Below are 18,808 nucleotides of genomic sequence, written 5' to 3'. Positions count from 1 at the left end.
CAGAACGCAAGGACAACATTAACAGGAGATCTTGGAAGTCCTTCATGCCACCCAATTTCCCAGAATTCGCCGAAAGGATGGAAGCTTCTCTCAGTGAGGTTTCCGAAGCCGGTGTTTCAAATCCTTCCTTGCAAGAGAAGAAGGAGTCCAGTTCTGCATTAACAGAAAGTTCTGGTCACGTGGACCACAAGGAACCTCAGTCAGAGTCAGTAACTCTGGAACATGTGTCCAAATCCATAGGTATTCCAGAAATGCAGGATGTAAAAAACTTAGGTGGAAACAGCCAAGACTTCAGATTGCAACAGCGCAGTGAGAGCTCTTCTCATGAATTCCAGCCTCTAGAGTCAGAAGCTGCAGCAGCAAGTGGTAACACAGATGTAATGCAGGAACACAGATTCCCAAGTGCAACCTGGCCCAGAGCCATGAAAAGTTTGGCTAAGGGAGGCTTCAGCGAGAAGCAGCACCCCCTGGGGGACACAGCTTGCACTGTAGAATTGCCACCTCTCTCCCCTTGCCTGAGTGAAGAGCTGTTGGATTCAGAGTTGCATATTCTCATAACCCCCAGCCTCAGGGAGAAAACAGAGTCTGAGCTAAAGTTTGAGGAGGATGAGCGATGGATCATGATGGAGGCTGCGGAGGAGTGGGAGGAAGAGAAACTTTCAGAGAGTGGAAGGACTTTTCTAACAGCAGATGAGGAGAACAGCCTGGCAGATATCTTTGAAGAAGGAGGGCAAGCAGATACTGCGGCAGTGGTGGAGGATGGAGTCGGCTGCTCCACCACTGTCTTGGGAGCTTTTGAGCACCTAGCTCTTGGTCAGATCCATTGCTCTCATGACCCGCAGCCTGCTCAGAACTGTTTGGCTTCTGTTCTCAAGGCCGCATCTTTGGATTACAACTGTGTTCTAACAGGTGAGAGCGCCGTAGGAGAACTGAGAAACAGGACTGCTCTGGGGCTGGAGGGTCTTGTTTCAGATTTAGAATGCACTGTTGGTCCTGCCAACTCAGAGCAGCTCTCTGACACAGACTCAGTGCAGATGTTTCTTGAACTTGAAAAGGAGTGTTTATCTGAAGAAGGAGTGACTCCGCTAGTTGAGCTGGAGAATCAAGCCTCTTCTGAAGGGCTGGCCCCATCCCAGGATGCAGAAAATTCACTTGTAATCAGTCCTTTTTCAGGGGCTGCCTTAGAAAAGGAGCACCTAGGCCGTTTAAAGGTAAGGACCGAGGACTATGGTCCTGGGTTGGACAGTGACTCTTTCAATGCCCTGGATTCTTCTCAGGTGCCTAATACTGTGGAATTTACTGCCTACTCTGATTCCATGAGGGACACTTCCACTGTTAGTGAGGAGGAGGGTGAAAAAGTGCCTTTTAGCCCCGACACTGCTGGGGAATTTAACCTTAGACTCCTGACTGATCTGGAGTCCCCGGGAGGATGGTCCAACTCTGATCACAGGGCTTCTCCTGAAGAAAATGTACCAGACTCTGAAGCCAAGCTGGCCAAAGAACACAGCAGTTTGTCCCAGGTGGACGGTCATGAAGTTGAGGGGAATGCTGAGGAGTGTGTGGAGAGAGCCCCCCTCAGTTCTGCTGTTAGCCATAAACTCACAGATGTTACCTCAGGATCTGAAGGAGAGGTGTTGCCAGACGAGTCACATTTACCAACAGATGAGATTCATCGGGAAGGTGAGAAAGGAGCTATTAATGAAGGAAATAACCGTCTGACTTCCTTGGGAGATGTGGACCCTTGTGAATTGTTGTCCGTGGAAGGAGCTTGTGACGAAGGTGGTGAAGCACAGGCACTGGGCTGTGAAGCCAGGCTGGAGGACCGAGCCTCAGCACATCTTCCTGGCAAACTCCCAGAGCGAGTCTCCCAGAATCTCCAGAGGAAGTCCCCGGAGCCAGAGTTCCTGAGTGTGCACCTGCCGGTTGGACGACTGCGGCACAGCAGAGATGGAGTGGAGACTGCGAATGGGACCAAGCCCAAGCTGAATGTGGCCTCATTGGAGGAAGGAGAAGCAGAAATGAGAGATTCCAATTCATTGCTAAATACCTTTCTGGAGGAACAAGTTACCAAGGCTAGGAACACGGAAGCAGTTTTGGAGGACTGGGCATCCATCCCACAGAAGCCTGACACAGCTGCTGCAGTGCCCACTGTGGAAGATGCCCTACATGCTGCAGTGCCTGTCCCAGAGGGAACTGCGATAGCCGCTGTCATGGTGCCCTTCCCAGAGGAGCATGTCCCAGTTGTTTCCGTGGCCACCGTAGAGGCACATGTCCCAGCTGCTTCAGTTTTTACCCTAGAAAAGGATGGCCAAGCTGCTGCAGTATCAGCCACAGAGAGGGCTGCTGCCCCAGCTGCTGCAGTGCCTGCTCCTGAGGGGACTGCTCCAGCTGCTGCAGTGCCCACCACAGAGGATGATACCCCGGAGGAGCCTGTCACCCCCACTGGTGCAGTGTCCACCCCAGAGGAGCCTGCAGTCCCAGCTGGAGCAGAGTCCACCCCAGAGGAGCCTGATACCCCAACTGTTAGAATGTTTACCCGAGAGGAGCCTGCAGCCCCAGCTGGTGTAGTGCCCACCCCAGAGGAGCCTGATACCCCAACTGTTAGAATGCTTACCCCAGAGGAGCCTGCAGCCCCAGCTGGTGCAGTGCCCACCCCAGAGCAGTCTGCCACCCTAACTGGTGCAGTGCCCACCCCAGAGGAGCCTGCAGCCCCAGCTGGTGCAGTGCCCACCCCAGAGCAGTCTGTCACCCCAGCTGATGTAGTGCCCACCCCAGAGGAGCCTGCAGCTCCAGCTGGTGCAGTGCCTACCCCAGAGGAGCCTGCAGCCCCAGCTGGTGCAGTGCCCACCCCAGAGCAGTCTGCCACCCTAACTAGTGCAGTGCCCACCCCAGAGGAGCCTGCAGTGCTGGTGCAGTGCCCACCCCAGAGCAGTCTGCCACCCCAGCTGATGCAGTGCCCACCCCAGAGGAGCCTGCAGCTCCAGCTGGTGCAGTGCCTACCCCAGAGGAGCCTGCAGCCCCAGCTGGTGCAGTGCCCACCCCAGAGCAGTCTGCCACCCTAACTGGTGCAGTGCCCACCCCAGAGGAGCCTGCTGTCCCAGCTGGTGCAGTGCCCACCCCAGAGCAGTCTGCCACCCCAGCTGATGCAGTGCCCACCCCAGAGGAGCCTGCAGCCCCAGCTGGTGCAGTGCCCACCCCAGATCAGTCTGCCACCCCAGCTGATGCAGTGCCCACCCCAGAGGAGCCTGCAGCCCCAGCTGGTGCAGTGCCCACCCCAGATCAGTCTGCCACCCCAGCTGATGCAGTGCCCACCCCAGAGGAGCCTGCTGTCCTAGCTGGTGCAGTGCCCACCCCAGAGGAGCCTGCAGCCCCAGCTGGTGCAGTGCCCACCCCTGAGGAGCCTGCAGCCCCAGCTGGTGCAGTGCCCACACCAGAGCAGTCTGCCACCCCAGCTTGTGCAGTGTCCACTCCAGAGGAGCCTGCTGCCTCAACTGGTGCAGTCCCCACCCCAGAGGAGCCTACAGCCCCAGCTTGTGCAATGCCCACCCCAGAGCAGTCTGCCACCCCAGCCGGTGCAGTGTCCACCCCAGAGGAGCCTGCAGCCCCAGCTGGTGCAGTGCCCACCTCAGAGCAGTCTGCCACCCCAGCTGGTTCAGTGTCCACCCCAGAGGAGCCTGCAGCCCTAGCTGGTGCAGTGCCCACACCAGAGGAGCCTGCAGCCCCAGCTGGTGCGGTGCCCACCCCAGAGCAGTCTGCCACCCCAGCTGGTTCAGTGTCCACCCCAGAGGAGCCTGCAGCCCCAGCTGGTGCGGTGCCCACCCCAGAGCAGTCTGCCACCCCAGCTGGTTCAGTGTCCACCCCAGAGGAGCCTGCAGCCCCAGCTGGTGCGGTGCCCACCCCAGAGCAGTCTGCCACCCCAGCTGGTTCAGTGTCCACCCCAGAGGAGCCTGCAGCCCCAGCTGGTGCAGTGCCCACCCCAGAGCAGTCTGCCACCCCAGCTGGTGCAGTGCCCACCCCAGCGGAGCTTGCAGCTGCAGCTGCGGTACTGTCTGCTCCAGAGGAGTCTGATACCCCAACTGTTAAAGTGTTCACCCCAGAGGAGCCTCCTGCTGCAGCTGCTGCAGTGCCAGCAGTGGAGGAAGTATTCCCTGTTGGTGCACCCTTCCTGGGAGATACTTCCCGTGCTGATTCAGTGCCTGCCTCAGAAGGAACTCCTATTCTAGAAGAGGCTTCCCTTGCTGGAATGCCGATCCAGGAGGAGCTTGATTCCCCAGTGTTTGGAGTAAAAGAGGTGACTGGCACAGTGCTGCTTGGGAAAGTGCCTCTGGCTGCAATTGATGGATTAAATTCAAATGAGGTAATTGTTGCTCATTTTGTTAGGGCAGGATGTGGAGAGTAAAGTGAGATTTGCAAGTTCTGTGACTTGGTGGTGATTAGAAAGGGAACAGATAATTCTTTGGTTCTCTTAGGAATGCCTGAGTTTTTCTGGCCGTTTTTGGTCTTTTTATTGAATTTATGGGGGAAATGTGTCTTTCACCTGCTTAAAAACTTTATAATTCAAACTTTTTCTAATTGGGATATAAGCAAAGCTCAAGGAAAACAGGAATGTGAACAGTTTTGCCTTTAATTTTGGAAAAGATTATTAGTGGGAAAGGGTGATTCTTCTTTTGAAATTTACAGTAAGCATGTTCTTTCCTAGATCAAGAGGCTGCTCATTCATTGGTGATGTTAGCAGTCAGGTAGAAGCTAGAGTATATGCATTTTGGATTGAGACCTGGAATACTTTTTAACCACTCTGAGACAGTTAAATTTCCTGAGGTGCCAATTGCCTCATTTGTTAAGGCAGAAGAACCCTGTGAGGGTTGTGAGGATAAAATGAGATCATCCATTCAAAGCACCAAACAACGGAAGATTTGAGTCACTGTCAATATGCTTCCCCTTTCCCTTTCAAAGAGATAATGTTGGTTAACTGAATTCACCAAAGCAGGTTGGGTGAAAGCCATATATGGATGTGTGAATAACAGTTTTTAAATACAAATGTGTATTTTTAAAGCCTGAAAAAGGCACAGTAATGATTATGAAGAAGGTATTTTAGTAATCTTGTCAGTCTTTGTGTTCGGAAACAATTCACTTTTCTTTTCGAACCTCTTGTTTCTTAATCTGTGAAATTAGGAAATTGGGCTAATATCCTCCTGGGTCTCATAGCTCCAAGATTTTGAAATCCTCACGTTAGAGAACATAATGTGTTGTGAACCCTGTTCCCGAGATTCCTATCCTTTAGCATTTCATAATCAAAGGATTTCAAGAGTGGCAGCTCTCTGCACTTTACTGTCCTGGTGTCGTTTGGTCGCTGATAAGGAGGGAAGGGAAGGAAAGTTATGACCAACCTAGACAGCATATTCAAAAGCAGAGGTTACTTTGCCAACAGAAGTCTGTCTAGTCAAGGCTATGGTTTTTCCAGTGGTCATGTATGGATGTGAGAGTTGGACTGTGAAGAAAGCTGAGCGCCGAAGAACTGATGCTTTTAAACTATGGTGCTGGAGAAGACTCTTGCAAGTCCCTTGGACTGCAAGGAGATCCAACCAGTCCATCCTAAAGGAGACTAGCCCTGGGTGTTCATTGGAAGGACTGATGCTGAGGCTGAAACTCCAATACTTTGGCCACCTCATGCGAAGAATTGACTCATGAGAAAAGACCCTGATACTGGGAGGGATTGGGGGCAGGAGAAGGGGACAACAGAGGATGAGATGGCCAGATGACATCACCAACTCGATGCATATGAGTTTGGGTGAACTCTGGGAGTTGGTGATGGACAGGGAGGCCTGGTGTGCTGCTATTCATGGGATCGCAAGGAGTCAGACACGACTGAGTGACTGAACTGAACTGAAGGAGAGAAGGAGTTAGAAGTTTAATCAAATACAGTCAGTGGTACCTGAGTGCAAACGTGGTTTTAATTTTGCACCATCTCCAGGACCCAAACAGTGCCTTCCCTGTAGTATGTATTCCTGTTGACTGAGTGGATGAATGTTAATCTCCTGACTGTCCATAGATGCTGCGAGAAAGTTGGGTTCACCTCCATCGCAGAACCTTTCAGGGAAGCCTTAGTCAGCTAGGACCAATTAAACATGCAGCTGCCAGCAAGGAAAGATCATTTCGATTGCAGGCTAGAAGCTGTCTACTTTGCCACAGGTTTTCCACTTAGCTGTGTGGTGGTGGTGTCACATGGACTTCACAATTATTTTGTAATGGAGCATCCCATCAAATTAGAGTGCATCACCTTTCAGATTGATGGATTTGATCCACTTTTCTCAGTTTTACTGAATTTGGTATTGATACCAAGAACCCAGCATCCTATGCAAAGTCACCAGCATTCTTGATTACACAGACTATTTCTACTATAAAGCCTGCAGCAATAGTCGATGAAATACAGGGATTTCATTATAAAGAGCCAGTCAAATCTGCATAGAGGAAAAATATTCAGAGAAACTCTTAAGTCAGTCTCTGGGATCTCTGGTAGTCTGGCAGCTACAGGAGGTAGTCATTTTATGAAATACTGGCTGATATAAATGACAGGAGAAACAAATAATGACCCAGCTGCAAAATCTGTGATTTAGAATGAATTGCTTTAGATCCTCTTCGTGTGTATGTATAATGTTCACATGTGTACATGGTTAAAATAGAACCATTCTAATCGCAATCACAAGGTTTGGTAGAAGAAAGAAAAGCCAGAACTTGTTTGCTATTTCCATAGTGGGATCCTATGTCCACTAAGAGCAATCTGTGGTTCTTTAAGCCTTCTTCTCACGTGTAGACTTCCTTAGACTTATTTCCAGTCACTGGTTCAATGAAGAAAACAACCATTTGTATAAAATAGTGGTCCTATAAAATTAAGAATTTGCCAAGGAAGTTTTTAAGCAAAAATTGGGGAGCCTCACAATTTCAACACTTGAATCCTCAGCCAATCAACAGAACTTTTATGGATTTATTTGCTTTGTCTAACAGTGTTTCTCTACAAGGATTCATTCATTTACTGGATAACTACTGATTGTGTACCCAGTACTCTGTGCTGGGTACTAGAGCTTTTGCAGTAAATAGAGTTGCCATGGCCCCTGACCTTGTGGAACTTACAGTGTAGCAGGGGAGGCAGCATGCGTGTTAAGTTGCTACAGTCCTGTCTGACTCTTTGCAACCCTGTGGACTGTAGCCCATCAGGCTCCTCTGTCCATGGGATTCTCCAGGCAAGAATACTAGAGTGGGTTGCTGTGCCCTCCTCCAAGGAATCTTCCAGACCCAGGGATCAAACCAGCATCTCCATTGCAAGCAGATTCTCTGCCGTTGAGCCACTGGGGAAGCCCAGGGGAGGCAGAAATTAAGCAAAAATGATACAAATATATAGTTATAAATAGTGGCAAATGCTTTGAATAAAAAATAAAAGTTATGATAAGAAACAATAGGGGTATTTAATTTCAGTTGTGTCAAGGAAACAGTTTTAAAACTATAACCTGAAGGATAAATAGAAGTTACTTAGTCAAAGAGCATTCTGGACAAAGGAAATGGAAACTGGAAAGAGCTTGGCATGTTAAAACTGAAAGAGAGCCAAGTGACCAGACCACAGTAAGCAGGGTTTCCAGAAGAGTGTCTTGCAGTGAACCTGGAAAGGTAGGAAGGGGCCAAATGATACAGGGGCTGAGAAAGAAAGCCTCAAGGATCTCTACCTTAAAAGCCATAGGCAAGTATTGAAAGATTTAAGTAGGGGAGTGAAATTATTTTGTTTACATTTTTTAAGGATGATTCAGCTTAAAGATAGAGAAAGCTGGTTCACATTGACAAAAAACATTTTCAACATTATTTGGGTTTATAAATCTCAGATTTCTTTTGTTTTATATTTTGATAGTTTGTATTATAATTGACATGGAATTCAGAAAACACAGGATGGTTTGCAACTTTAAAAGATCACACTGGCTACTATGTTTAGGATGGATTGTAGGGGATCAAGGACAAAGTAGAGAGGCCTGCCCAATTACTACAATTGTCTGGGTGGCTTGGGTGGGGAGTTGGTGGCTTTGAAGACAGTTGGATGGATCTGAGACACAGTTTAGGGGCAGAATCAGTAAGACCTGATAATGGCTTTCATGTTGGGGTGTAGTGAGGGGAAGTTATCAAGGATGGCTTCTAGGTTCTGATTTGCATCGTTGAGTGGATGGGTGTTGGAGGGTGGAGGGAACAAAAAGTACCCATTGAACTGAGAAGGCATTTTGAGACCAAAAAAGAAGGCAGGCAGCTCCATATAATCAATGGATCAATTTATTATAGAGTAACTTACTCTCAGGCTTCCTGTCTCAGCAGTTAAGAATCCGCCTGCCAGAGCAGGAGATGTGGGTCGGGAAGATCCCCTCAAGAAAGAAATGACTGCCCATTCCAGTCTTCTTGCCTGGAAAATCCCATGGACAGAGTAGCCTGGTGGGCTACAGTGTGCATGGGGTCACAGAAGAGTCAGACACAATTGAGCAACCGAACAACTTACTTTCAGGGTAGCATTAGGGAGACCACAACCCAGATGCATTTGCAGCTGTGCTCTGCACCATCGTGGGGGCAACTGGGACAGTTCTGCAGTTAACCTAGAGGGTGGGGGTCGGTGCTTGGGAAAAGGACTTGTATTCCTAAGGCAAGATTTATGAATGGGTTCTGCTCTATGGGCACTAGGAGTATACATCAGCAAAGGTTTTCATTGTTTGGGGACTAACAGAGCATAGGGGCTACCTGGTCCTGATGATTATTAAACAGTGTCTATTATCTACAAAGCCCTTGACAACGGAGAAGTGATTTACTGTACGCTACAGTCCTGGGTGGGGTCAGCAGAAGGACAGGAGAAACTCTTAAGGGCCCAAGATGGTGTCAGTTAGGCTCACGCCGTACAGTGGGGGCAGTAGCGAATTGCTCAGGGAAGAGTAGCATTGGGGGAGAGGAAATTAGCAGGTGTACTATTCAACTTTGGAATGGTGTATGGCAATATTAAGGAAAATAGTTGGATATTTAGATTTGAAATTCACAATATATATATAATTTTTAGAGTAATAAGCATTTATTATGGTAAGGAATGCCATAGGAATGGGTAGAATTGCCTTTAGGGGAGTGTAGATTGAGAAAAGGGCTCAGGACTGGCATCCTACCCTTATCTCTGCCCCTCTAAGGCTAACATTTGGAGATCTAGAAGAGAAAGAGGAAGTGCGTGAAGGATATCAAAAAAGGATCAGTCAGGATGAAAGCTGGGAGAATGTGGTATTACTGTAGATAAAAGTGTTTTAAGAAGTTCTTTGGGAAATTTTCTGTTTTATGTCCCTGTTGCATCTTACAGCCATGCAATAATTTTTACTAGTGTTCTGCTCTGGGAAACGTCTGCCAGCACTGGTTAGTGAGTAACACGGCACAGTCTATGCGCCACGAAATACTAAGGAGCAGGAATTGTGTCTAAAAGCTCAAGTGTTGCGCAACAGCTTTATTTGGGAATTAAGAGAAAGCAAGTGTTTGCAGATTTATTTTCTTTAACATTCTGTTCACTTGTGTTCACTATAAATATTTAAAGAGTACTAGTATATAGAGGTATTTTCATATATTTTTAAACTTCTGGGGAAAAAAGACAAATACCCATTCCCTGTCAATCCATAGAGTGGACATGGGAACTGAAGAAATCTCAAATACGTTATGTGAAATGTTCACGAGCAAAGTAAATCCACATTTTAAGAAAAGAATTGGCTCTATTATATGGAAGAGATTGTCAAGCTACTTAAATTATGTTTTTACTTTTCTGTATGATTTACACTGATACCAGTAGAGCTTCTTGCCAAGATGGAGGTATTCTCTGTTGCCCAGTACGTTAGACCCTTAGCCACACATGGCCTTTGACCCCTTGACCCCATGAAATGAGGCCATTGGGGTGGAGGAACTGAATTTCTAGTTAAATAGCCACACGTAACTGTTGGCTGCCGTATTGGACTACACAGGAAAAATTACATATCGGTCACAGCATGAGACAGGACTTGATGGCTGGGTAAATGGGGGCTCTTCGGTGTGGACTGGACACCTTCGGCATTTCTGCTCCCTTCACCTTTCCAGCCCCTCCCACAGCCATGTTGCTGTTGTTTTTTCCCCTCTGCTCTGATTTTTCTTCAGTGAAAGCACATTTAATGCAAAGTAGAATCATAGCACTTGCTTTCTCTAGGAACCATGTTATTGGAGTAACAGTCATTTTTAGCTGAACTGCTGGGTAGTGTTGCCTAACAAAATATGGTGTAATCAAATTGTAGTATAAAATGAAGCCCACTGGTAATTACCTTTATAACCTTCCTTTTTCTGTGTTCCCTGGCGCCTTTCCTCCTTGTGACTCACTTGTTCAGCCACAGACCATTCTTTCTAGAATCAGTTTCCTAATCCTAGTGTGATCTGTGGTCTCACATAGGCCAAAATTAGTCTTACCCAAACTTATAATTTTCTTTTGCATTTATTTTTGTTCTCTTGCATTCTTCAGCTTTCATTGATTCACCTGTCTCCCTGAGTTTGAAGGAACTTTATGTGGAAGAAAAATGAATGGAAATAAATCCAGACTAGTGGAATGTGGCTGATTTTATCCTCTGACAATTGAGAGAAATCTGATCTTAGGGACAAATATTTATTTCATTTTTTTCCTTAATACCATTGGAGTGGCAGAAGTACTGTTCTCTTTGTTTCCTTTTATAAATTTCTAAGTAATAATGGACCTTGACTGCATTAGAAAGAAACAGTCACATTGCTTGTTACACTTGTTTACAGTTATAAAATTCCATTGTTTCATGGTAAACATGGATGTATAGTATCATTGTTTTTAAAATATTTTATGTATATCTGAGTCTTGCTTAAAATATGTCTGAAGTTGTTAAGGACATCTCTCTATAATACTGGCCCACTTCCCTTTGTAATCAGAGGAATACTATTTCAAGATTATTGGCTGTTTGTGGTCTGTGGCCTTGGAACAGAATGGAATTAAATGGCCACAGGGGTATTAAGCTATGAGGTTGGGATTTTTCACACCATTAATGTGTTTTGGTTGATTATTAGTCCTAGTCAGAGAAGAGCATTGCATGTATCATGGTTGGGTAAAGCTATTCCCCAAGGTATTTTTAATCTTAAGTACTAGTCATTCGGTATCACCCTTTCCGTTTAGAATTGATAATGCATCACACTTTCACAGTAACTTGAGGCTGATGCATCTTTATTCTCAAGAGCTTTTTGCATTAAAAAATTAACAGAAACAAACCATGAGTCATGGTTTAAATGCCCAGGTAGTGCCATAACTCTCTGTAATTGCTTGTCCATAGGAGAATGTTTTGAAATGTGAAACCACATTCTTACTTGATACTTCTTGTACAAGTGGCTTGTTTTGTCTTGTTACCCCCTAGCCCTCCTTTGTTAAAGCATGCCTCCTCCAAGAATAACCAGTCACTGTCATGCCTATAGATTAAATCTTCTTTGGCTTACAATTATCTAGATGTTTCAGAAAGAACAGGTGGATCCTCTCCAGATGAAACTGCAACAGGTGAATGGACTTGGCCAGGGCTTGATTCAGAGCGCCGGAAAAAACTGTGATGTGCAGGGTTTGGAACATGACATGGAAGAAATCAACGCTCGGTGGAACACACTAAATAAAAAGGTGAGTGAACGGAGGGCATAGAAAAAAGATATGGAAGTTTCAGGTTTCCATGGCACCTGAATGCAAATAAAACCTTAGTCGTTCCAACCTGGAGTTACAAAAAGGGATAAGTCATTTCAGAACTCTCCCCTTTCTCCTCCGTATCTGTGAAACAGGTTGCACAAAGAATCGCACAACTGCAAGAGGCTTTGTTGCATTGTGGGAAGTTCCAAGATGCCTTGGAGCCATTGCTCAGCTGGTTGGCAGACACTGAGGAGCTCATAGCCAATCAGAAGCCTCCATCTGCTGAGTATAAAGTGGTGAAAGCCCAGATCCAAGAACAGAAGGTAAGTGAGAATGTTGGGGCAGTGAACTGTAACAGCCGAAGGGAATGACAGACAACACGATTTGCTTATAGTTTCAGGAGCACAGTTAGGAGTTTAGTAGAATCCTAACCTACCTTGTGTGATCCAGAAAAGAAAGATGGAAATTGATCTTCATCACCTTTGTAATCTCCTAGTTTACCGTGCCATATGTTGAACTGAGCAGTTTTGCTTGTTCACTTATCCTGTCTCAGTGTTTGTCACCACTTTATCTTAAGAGATTTTGAATGTTTTTCGCGTCGGCACTATTCTAAATAATGTTGCATATCATGTATAAGGTTCTCTCTGGTTCCCCGCCCCCCTTGGTTTGATTTCCACTTCCATGCCTTTTTCTCTTGGTTCAAATTAAATTCCTTTTCAGTCACATAATGACAGTCACTGCTCCATTTAAAAACCTGAGTGTAGGAAAAGTTTATAAGACTGGTAGGAATTATATCTCATGTTTTTGCCTCAGGTTGAGGGGAAAAAAAAAAACTTCCTTGTTCAGTTAACCTTAGGGCTCAGTGAGGTGAGGGTTTTGGATTTTGTATGTTTTCCTTATTTCAGATTTTAAAGTGACCCCATGTTATCACATTTCATTCTCTTTAAACATGTACATCAGTTGCTCCAGAGGCTACTAGATGATCGAAAGGCCACGGTAGACATGCTTCAAGCAGAAGGAGGCAGAATAGCACAGTCAGCTGAGCTGGCTGATAGAGAGAAGATCACTGGACAGTTGGAGAGTCTTGAAAGTAGATGGACTGGACTACTCAGCAAGGCAACAGCCAGGTAAAGCCAAGGGGCTTTTGAGAAAGAAGTCAGAGATGGTTTTTGACTTGTGTCACTGAGATGCTGTAAAAGCCCCTGGATGATGCTCATGGAGCTCTGGAGGTGTTTAACGGCTTTTATCTTGAAGAGGGATAAGTTTTAAGAGATGATCCTCATAACCAGAGTGACTCTTAGGAAATGAGCCTCAGCTCTTCTGTAAGTTTCTGAGAGCTGGGAGACTCATTGCTCTGTGGTGGTTTTCAGTTGCAATATAATCATGCTTCCAAATGACAGACGTGGACTTCTACAATCCAGCCAAGTAATTTTCTGAGTTTTGGAAACAGATTTCTTTTTTTTCCCATTAATATTTATAAATAATGTTTTTGATACTTGGAATTGAAATGTATCATGTTTCTTTTCTGTTAACTTATCCCAGTATTAGATGTTCCTACATCTAGGAGCTAGCCTGTGGTTCTATTAAATGAGCATTCAAGAGTTGCATGGACTGTCTTCACCAAAAGCTGCAGGCGGGCAGTGTACTTCTCTCCTCCACAGAGATGTGTTCTCTCTCTTTCCATAGCTATCAGTTAGTCCAATGTCACTCGAGCTTAATAAGTCACACTGGGTCTTTACTTTCAGCTGATACTGTTCCCAGTTTTAAAAGTAAATGGTAATGAATCAGAAATGAGTATGAGAGTCATAGAGTTGATCACTTATTATTTAGATAGCTATGGGTAGTCTTCAGATAACCCCCTCTTCAGTCTCTTTACCTGTTCATGGCTTGCTTGTTTCTCATCTGAGCTACAAAGTTTTTACTTGCCCGTGTTAGTAGGAGAAACGAAAGAATTCAACTTACTTTCATTTCCAAATTGCACTGCTTTTTTTCTTCTCTCTTTGCATCCATTTCCAGTAATAGTACCATTGACCTTCCAACTACCTGGGTTTAAAACCTCAGCCTCATTTTCTTTTTACCATTTTTTTCCCTCCCCTGCTTTGTGTCCCATATCTTTCAGTATACTAAATTTTATCTATTTTATGTCTACAGTATCTTTCCTCTCCATCCATTTCTCTGATTCCAACTCACTTGCCTCAGTTCATGACTTATGAACTCTCACTTGGGCTTGTTCCCATGAGGTAGCTCACCTGAGGGCAGCCTCCTAACTAGCTAACCTTAACCACTCTACTGCTCTTTCCCCTCAGGCCTTCCCTCTGCACAGTCAGAGACATCTAATGACTGCCTGTTGCCTATAAAATAGTCTCATTAACCACCATTCAGAGGTGGCCCTAACCCACCTTTCTTCAGTTCAGTCACTCAGTTGTGTCCAACTCTTTGTGACCCCATGAACCACAGTACGTCAGGCCTCCCTGTCCATCACCAACTCCCGGAGTCCACCCAGACCCATGTCCATCGAGTCGGTGATGCCATCCAGCCATCTCATCCTCTGTCGTCCCCTTCTCCTGTCCCCAATCCTTCCCAGCATCAGGGTCTTTTCCAGTGAGTCAACTCTTCACATGAGGTGGCCAAAGTACTGGAGTTTCAGCTTCAACATCAGACCTTCCGATGAACACCCCCGACTGGTCTCCTTTAGGATGGACTGGTTGGATCTCCTTGCAGTCCAAGGGACTCTCAAGAGTCTTCTTAGTTTCTGCTCTTCTTCTCATTCTTTATGGTCAAAGTAAACCATATTTGGTTCTTCAGTGTCTTCCGTCAGTTTCCTAATTCTGTCTTTGCTGATGGTGTTCCATCTTCTATGAAAGACTTTTGTTCATCTCCCCTGCTTTTATGAAGCTTTTCTTTATTCCCAAGCATAGACTAGTTTCATCTTCCTCTTAACTGCCCTAACTCTTCATGTGTACCTTGTGTTATGGTCATTATTTTATGTGCCTACCTCCCAGGTCCTTAAGCTCACTAAAGTCATGATTGTTCCTAATGTATCTATTTATGAATCTTTTCTTCTATCCTACTTGCTTCCATGCTCCGAACACAGTTTCTGGACCAGTGTTTTAAAGAGAAATCCCAAGAGCAGCATCATTTGTTAAGGCATCCTGAAGAATTCTGTGTAGGTTCTTTAATATTGTATTTTTGATGCCTTCAAATGATTTTAGCTCTTCTCTTTTCTACCCCAAATCTTGTTAACAGTGATTTCTTCAGATTTTCAGATCCTTGAATCATAAATGAATCAGAAAGATCTAGAAGTCTAGGACAGTTCTTTAAGAATTAAATTTTTAAAATTTAAAATTTGGAAAAAATAGACACATGTATATATATAACTGAATCACTTTGCTGTAAACCTGAAACACTAATGAAACTAACATTAATTTTATTAATCAGCTGTACTCCAATATAAAATATAAGAATGTTTTTTAAAGTTTAAAGCAAAAAGTAAAATCTTTAAGCAGGTCATTAACCAATGAAAATAAACCACCAAGCAATTTATTTAAGATTATATTTTATGTTTTAGTTGTACTGATTGAAGATGTAGTTTGAAGGTTGACATAAACTAAGAAAGGAAACTCTGTACTTTATATTGACATTTAAAAATAGCATCTAGAAATACATTTTTCTTTATACTCAAACATTACATTTCCAGATAATTCAAATGGCAGGTCTTTATATTAAATCATTTATTATTCATATAAGTTTGTCCAGAGTACCCAGCATAGGACCTGGCACAAAGCAGATGTTTAGTAAAGTTTTACTGAAATAAAAGTACTTCCCATCACCCAGGCCCTTTTCAAATAACACAGCATGTAGTCTGATCTTAATGGCCAAAGTCATTGCGTGGCCTTTGATTATTACTCTGTGTGCTAATATAGTTCTGTGGTTGTTTTTGTGTCTTTTGTTTATTAGGCTGCCTTCAGCATTCAGGCTTCCCCTCTCCTTTGTAATTGGCTGATTTTAATCTATAGGGTATTTGAAATCCACACTTAGTATGGATGTTATGTTAAATAAGATTTAAGATTCTAGATTCAAGATTCCAATTATAAAGTACATAGTTCTTTTGGCTGCCATTTGCCTTAGCAAATTCAGCTAGTTTGAGGTTATTTTTTTGCCTTAAATCAGAATTCAAAGTTATGGTCTGAGGCCTGAAATTACTAGAAGCCTGACTGATTCAGGGGCGATAGGAAGAAAGTTCTTGTTCATAGCTTGGTCTACTTGTGCTCTTCAAATGCTGTCTTTTCTGTTCATCATAAGTGAAGGTAGCAGTGACAGGGAAAAGAGAAATGAAGACTGATCGATTTTCTACTCCTTTAAACATTATTTTGGTCACATGTACAGAGGATGGACATGCTACATCCTACAGGAGAAAGAGTAGAAGGTCTGATTCTAATTCTCACTGTACCATTGCTACCCTGTGGGCAATCTGGACAGATCTTTCTTTAAGCCTTCAGGCTTGGTTTTCTCTTTTTATAATAGTGGCGTAATGTTTGTCTACCTTACAAGGTCATGACAGAACCTAAATACTGTACTGCAAGCTTCTAAAACAGCAAAGTGCTGTTTTTTGTGTGTTCTGTTTGCTATTGATATTTCAAATGTGCCTGGTTAAGATTGGTCTTTTACTGAATATAGTACTGTTAACAGTTTTAATGTGACTTTTTGCCTGAGCAGCTTGTTCTATATATTCGTGTAGGCAGAAACAGCTGGAAGATATCCTGGTTCTGGCCAAACAATTCCATGAGACAGCTGAGCCTATTTCTGACTTCTTATCTGTCACAGAGAAAAAGCTCGCCAACTCAGAACCTGTTGGCACCCAGACTGCTAAAATACAGCAGCAGATCATTCGGCACAAGGTATGAAGTAGTTGTGGTAAATGAAAACACAAAACTGGAATCAGAAATCCTAGAAAACTTCCTGCAGCATTCTAAAAGATGTATTTTTGCCTTTTTTAAAAAATAAGTTTCACTTAAAATATGGTCCACTTATTAATTGGACTAGTCACATTCTTCAAGTAAAAATAGAATTGGACATATAGGCTACCCTCAGAAAAAACAGCTTTTTGTTCTGTTTTTATGTTATTTTTACCCTTCCGTAGGTAAACTTATATATTATTGTTTAATTTATTATATCATTTGTGATTCATTGTCTCATGTTTACTTTTCATTTATTTTGTTTCTGTTATTCATTTTTTCCATCTGGATTTCCAGGCTCTGGAGGAGGAAATAGAAAGCCATGCAGCAGATGTGCACCAGGCAGTCACAGTTGGGCAGTCCCTCTCCTCCCTGACAAGTCCTGCAGAGCAGGGTGTGCTGTCAGAAAGGCTAGACTCGTTGCAGGCCCGATTCAGTGAGATTCAAGACCGGTGCGGCCGGAAAGCAGCCCTGCTTGAACAAGCACTGTCTAATGCTAGGCTTTTCGGGGAGGATGAGGTGGAGGTGCTCAACTGGCTGGCCGAGGTTGAGGACAAGCTCAGTTCAGTGTTCGTAAAGGATTACAGACAGGATGTCCTGGAGAAGCAGCATGCTGACCACCTGGTATTCATGCTTTCCATTCTTATTGGTTATGTTACTAAGTTATTTTGTCATTTTAATTCATGTTTGTCTTCATTTCTTTCTCTCTCCCCCCCCCCCTTTTTTTTTTCAATTCCAAACATTTCAAATTTATTTTATACACAAGTACTTAGTTACAGACTTGTTGCTAAGGACTAATCTATTTTTTGATAAGTCCATGGAAATACTTATACTTAACAAACTGAATCATTAATTCTAGAAGGTGATCCAGAGTGTAATCAGGGGCCATCTCAGTTCCAACTCATGTTTTACATCACTCAGGAATGTATCATTCAGCTCCACTTGAGCAGTTATGCGGAGGAGTATGTACTTTAACGAAATGTCAGTCACTCAGTCATGTCCAACCCTCTGCAACCCCATGGACTGTAGCCTGCCAGACTCCTCTTGTCGATAGAATTCTCTAGGCAAGAATACTAGAGTGGGTTGCCATTTCCTCCTCCAAGGGATCTTCCTGACCCAGGGATCAAACCCAGGTCTCCTGCATTGCAGGCAGATTCTTTACCATCTGAGCCACCAGGGATGCCCAAAACTTTAAGAAAACCAGATTACTTAACAGTACTCAACATTTGATCATATAGTGGTAACTTTTTAAATGTTTCTAGAATTTATATGCTCGAAGTGCAGGAATTCTGGGTCATCTTAGTAGAAAGAACAATTTGCCCTTTTTGTTTTGTTTTTATGGAATTTCTTTGGAAATGGTTAAATCAGCAAAGCGATTTTTTTGTTTTGTTTGTTAGTAATGATCTTAGATTCTTCTACTTCATTGACTTCAGAAGTCAGTGCTCTTCAGATATTGAGAGTTTTTAACTAGGATTCTGATTTATGTTGGCCTGTTCTTGCTGATTATCTTTTCTTGAACTCTATGCCTTATCCTTTGTTTTGGACATGGTAGACATTTTGGCTGAATTCTGCTTCTACCTTTCTTGGGTTCAGGTTTGGTACCAATAGGTTAGTAAAGTGGATTAAGTCCTAAATCTCTTCTCATCAAAGGAAGGCTTGCTTGCCTATAAGTATCTGATTTCATTGCTTTGAGTAATTAAAGGGGTAACCAAAGAGAAAACGAAGGAATCGAATATCTCATGTTTAAACTGACATTCATCTCCTTACTTTAAATTTGGTCTCTTAAGGGGCTCACATTTCTTCCACTTTGTTGTGTCATAGTTTTAGGATTAATGGTGTTCTTTCCTTTCAGGCTTTAAATGAAGAAATTGTTAATAGAAAGAAGAATGTAGATCAAGCTATTAAAAACGGTCAGGCTCTTCTGAAACAAACCACAGGTACTTTGAAAAGTGCATGTCTTAGCGCCTGGTCATACAGACCTTAATCAGCACTCTGCACCGGCCACTTCTCTTTGTAGATGGGAGGGGCTTAATACTCACTGATTATATTACCGTGTGCTTCCTGGCGACTGGGGCTTGGGTTTCTATTTGCTGCTAAATCTTTCATTGAAATGCTGTATTATCTCAGATCTGGTTATAGATGAAAACTCTCCCTGCCCTCCAATATG

General features: G+C 44.0%; 1 protein-coding gene across 18 annotated transcripts in view; it reads left to right on the top strand.

Annotated features, from left to right (window-relative positions):
- MACF1 (microtubule actin crosslinking factor 1) overlaps positions 1-18,808 on the top strand; it is a 337,029-nt gene that overhangs the window by 269,712 nt on the left and 48,509 nt on the right. For all 18 annotated transcript variants that reach the window (XM_070368375.1, XM_070368374.1, XM_070368377.1 and 15 more), the window contains 6 exons: positions 11,522-11,683; positions 11,839-12,009; positions 12,647-12,813; positions 16,425-16,584; positions 16,939-17,265; positions 18,494-18,578. In XM_070368375.1, the coding sequence (XP_070224476.1) occupies positions 11,522-11,683; positions 11,839-12,009; positions 12,647-12,813; positions 16,425-16,584; positions 16,939-17,265; positions 18,494-18,578 (1,072 nt within the window). The remainder of the gene's footprint in view (positions 1-11,521; positions 11,684-11,838; positions 12,010-12,646; positions 12,814-16,424; positions 16,585-16,938; positions 17,266-18,493; positions 18,579-18,808) is intronic.

The sequence above is a fragment of the Bos mutus genome, chromosome 3 (genome assembly GCF_027580195.1).
Source record: "Bos mutus isolate GX-2022 chromosome 3, NWIPB_WYAK_1.1, whole genome shotgun sequence".
NCBI lineage: Eukaryota > Metazoa > Chordata > Mammalia > Artiodactyla > Bovidae > Bos > Bos mutus.
Note: the sequence above shows the minus strand (reverse complement) of the source record. Positions and strands in the feature narration are given on the sequence as shown.